The 3,665-nt window shown below is 41.6% G+C and overlaps 1 protein-coding gene across 1 annotated transcript; it reads left to right on the top strand.

Annotated features, from left to right (window-relative positions):
- Nucleotides 1-249: 249 nt before the first annotated feature.
- On the top strand, nucleotides 250-3,641 carry LOC100180230 (peroxidase mlt-7-like). The gene is made up of 16 exons (XM_002126543.4): nucleotides 250-420; nucleotides 470-542; nucleotides 596-707; nucleotides 796-961; nucleotides 1,092-1,328; nucleotides 1,388-1,549; nucleotides 1,604-1,778; nucleotides 1,832-1,969; nucleotides 2,021-2,218; nucleotides 2,361-2,552; nucleotides 2,602-2,762; nucleotides 2,816-2,998; nucleotides 3,050-3,162; nucleotides 3,224-3,323; nucleotides 3,406-3,557; nucleotides 3,603-3,641. The coding sequence occupies exons 1-16, from the start codon at nucleotides 336-338 to the stop codon at nucleotides 3,639-3,641; spliced, it is 2,286 nt and encodes a 761-aa protein (XP_002126579.2). The 5' UTR covers nucleotides 250-335.
- Nucleotides 3,642-3,665: the final 24 nt, after the last annotated feature.

Raw genomic sequence — 3,665 nt, forward strand, 5'->3', positions numbered from 1 at the left:
TCTATTCTTTTTTATTTCTGTGGTTGTGACGTATGATTTGTCTTTGTGATCAAATGCTTGTTTTGTTTTCTCTTTTGTTACGTCACACAAACCAGTTGAACTTTCTATAACGTCACAGTAAGGTTTTATTGAATTTGAAGCATTGTGACGTTTTAATGCAATGGAGCTGCATAGGTGACGTGTCACCACGCATTGTTTCGTCATAATTACACTTGACCCGTGTTATCTACAAGCGCGAAATACACACCAAACATTCTACATGCCTTCAGGCGGTTTGTGGCCAACTTGATACAGAATAACAAAACCGCTCATTCGTTAGAAGTCGAGTTAATATAATGTTGTTTTTGTCAGTAAGTTTTAGTTGTTTGTTGATTGTTGCTTCAATGCAAGACAGACATTTATCTGAACAACATCAAACAGGTTTGGTTGCATATTTAGGTAAAATATAATTTTAACAATTTCTTTCTAGCTGAGTTGTTACGCAACACAACAAGGCATTGTTACGTCAGAAATACAAATATCCCAGACTGTGGCGTCATAAGGTATCAGTTTTGACTTAATCATTTGTGTATTTTTAATAAATGTTTGTTTTTAGAACGCCTACGCTGGATGGAAAATGTAATAATAAATTACAACCGCTAGCAGGCGCTGCATACGCACCTTTAAAACGACTTCTCCCGCCACAATTTGCTGATTATGACGTCATGGTGAGTCATAACCACCATTATTACCCTACTTAAGCCATTATTTTTCACTCGATAAAATTAGATCGTCACAACAAGTATTATTACGTAGACACCAAGGTTGGCTACCGATGGCGGGGAACTACCTAATCCGAGAAGGATTTCAAACATTTTAAACGAAAATTTAACAAAAACCCGTTCCAGCCGATTGAACGCAATGTTCGTTACGTTTGGACAATTCTTGGCGCATGACTTGGTTCTTACACCTATGATAACTGGTTTGTGTTTATTGAACATTAGTATCTGGTTTGTGTTTATTGAACATTAGTATCTGGTTTGTGTTTATTGAACATTAGTATCTGGTTTGTGTTTATTGAACAAACTAATAACCCCACTTTGAACACGCAGAGGTGGACGGGGAAAAGGTAAATTGCTCGTGTTCCAACCCGCATCCCACGTGTAACAACATACAAATCCCCACGGGAGATCCCCACTACGTCACACAGAGGTGTATTCCCTTAAAAGGGTCCCAGGTAATTTGCGGGCATTCCCCTAACGAGAACTTGAACCAAATATCCAGTTACATTGACGGCGACCCATTGTACGGATCCGATGGCGAGGTTCTGCGACAACTACGCGATCAAGGTCGGTTATTGTTATCTCTTGATTAAGGTAATGGGCATTGTTACGTAAGCATTGTACAGATAGCGGTGACCTGCGCATGAACTATCAACATCATAATGGTTGCCCGATGCTCAGCCAATCAGGTTCATTGCTGACAACACGTGACGTTCCGCATGACTTCGCATCCAAAATTAACTGTCCGGCCCATCTTGCCCCACCGGGTTCGACTTGCTTCGTGTCGGGTAATTGTCATGTGTTTATGACGTTTCAAGATATTGTGACGTCAATACTTTCAGGTGAACCGCGTCTGAACGAAAACATCGCGTTGACGTCACTTCACTTATTGTTCACAAGGGAACACAATCGAATATCGCGTCGGCTCGGAGCGTTGAACGTTAATTGGAACGGCGATCAAATATTCCGTGAAACGAAGCGGATAATTGTTGCCGTGTTGCAAAGGATAACATACGGGTAGGTTGGGTTTAAACAAGGGAATGTTTAAACAAAGTGTTTCCAATTTAAAGTGAGTTTGTTCCTGCATTACTTGGTCCCGATTTCACCAAACGATTTGGATTGAATCTACTGAACAACGGAAACTACTTTGGTTACGATCCAACTTATGACGCAACAATATCGAATGAATTCGCGACTGCAGCCTTTAGGTAACGTCATAATGCGTCCATTATTACGTCATAACACCACAACAATTACAGGTTCGGGCACACGCAAGTTGGGGCGGCCTATCAAAGGCTGGCGCCAAATTACACACGGGAATTCCCCAGCATCGAAACATTTAAATCGCTCTTCCAACAAGACGCTCTCGTTAACGGGACTCTCCCTTCAATACTACGTGGTCTAATGACGGATTCGGCGCTCGAGGTTTCGCCAAGCATGGTGGACGATTTACGGAAGTAAGAGATATATAAGATGTCTATGTATAAGATGTCTATGTATAAGATGTTAAACAACACATATCTTCACCCCAACCTTAACAATCTTTCATGGGGTGGCGCGCCAACCAATGTATTACGTCGCTTGTTATCTTTGTCTCAGCCGAATGTTCGAATCCAAAACACAAGTTGGAAAAGATTTATTGGCGATTAATATTTTCCGTGGTCGTTTAAATGGGTTATCGTCATACAATGAATACCGCGAGCTGTGTGGGCTAGGCCGTGTAGATGATTGGGCGTCGTTGACATATACAATACCACAACCAATTATAAACAAACTCCGGGCAGTATACAGGTAAATGGTTTGATTCAAGGCTTGCTATTGGTTAAAACTATTATAATAGTCACGTGGATGATATCGACTTACTGATTGGTGGGTTGAGTGAATCGTCACTTCCGGGTGGAGCTGTTGGTCCAACACTAGGTTGCATTATCGGTCATCAGATGCGTGACGTCAGAAAGGGCGACCGCTACTGGTTCGAAAACCCAGGAGTTTTTACACCCGGTATTATGACGTAATAACTGCAAATTAATATAAAGTAAACGTCACAATCACAGAACAATTGGAAGAAATTCGTAAAGTGACGTTATCGTCATTGCTGTGTGACGTCATAGAGGGCATGGAAACAATAGCGCCACACGCGATGAATCTTGATCATGATTCGAATTCTAAAATACCATGTGACGTCATCCAGTCTATCAACTTGGATGGCTGGAAGATTAATTCAAACAAACAACAAGGTCAGTTGATGACGTAACGATGACGTATGTATCATTGTAATGACGTTGCAGACGGTGATTGGACGAGATGGTTCCCCAGTGACGTCACAGAACCTCAAATTATTTTACAAAAACTTGTGACGACTTCACCCGACTGTGTTTGTTCGAACGCTATAGACGTGCAGGTATTGTTTTCATATTTGTGACGTAATAATAATGTTTATGAAGTAATAAAACAATTAACAGCGTGAGCGATTGCCATTATCGCGACCTACAGCGTTCAAAGTTCGATTCTTATGCCCCAAAGGCTCAATCGCGTTCGCTGATTTTCCCAACATCAAGACAGGTGAGTCGGGGACATACGACGTCATGCGGGGTCATACGAGGTCATGTGGGGTCATATGGGTCAAGTAATTATTACGTCACAGGTATAGATTATTATTGGACGAATTGGTTTGACCGCGATACGCCGTCGGCGAATTATAATGACGACGTAGAAACCTTGGAATATTTAAGATCTGAACGACCCAATGAAATATGCCCGACGCCAATATATATACAAGCACAGACGAAACAACAGGTACTATGACGTCATATACATAATAAATATAACCGTGATTAGCAGGAATCAGCGTTACATCAACGCAATCGTGGGATCCTCTAGATCGACCTCAGCATGCAGCTGCAC

Source organism: Ciona intestinalis, unplaced genomic scaffold, assembly GCF_000224145.3.
Source record: "Ciona intestinalis unplaced genomic scaffold, KH HT000775.1, whole genome shotgun sequence".
In the NCBI taxonomy this organism is placed as follows: domain Eukaryota; kingdom Metazoa; phylum Chordata; class Ascidiacea; order Phlebobranchia; family Cionidae; genus Ciona; species Ciona intestinalis.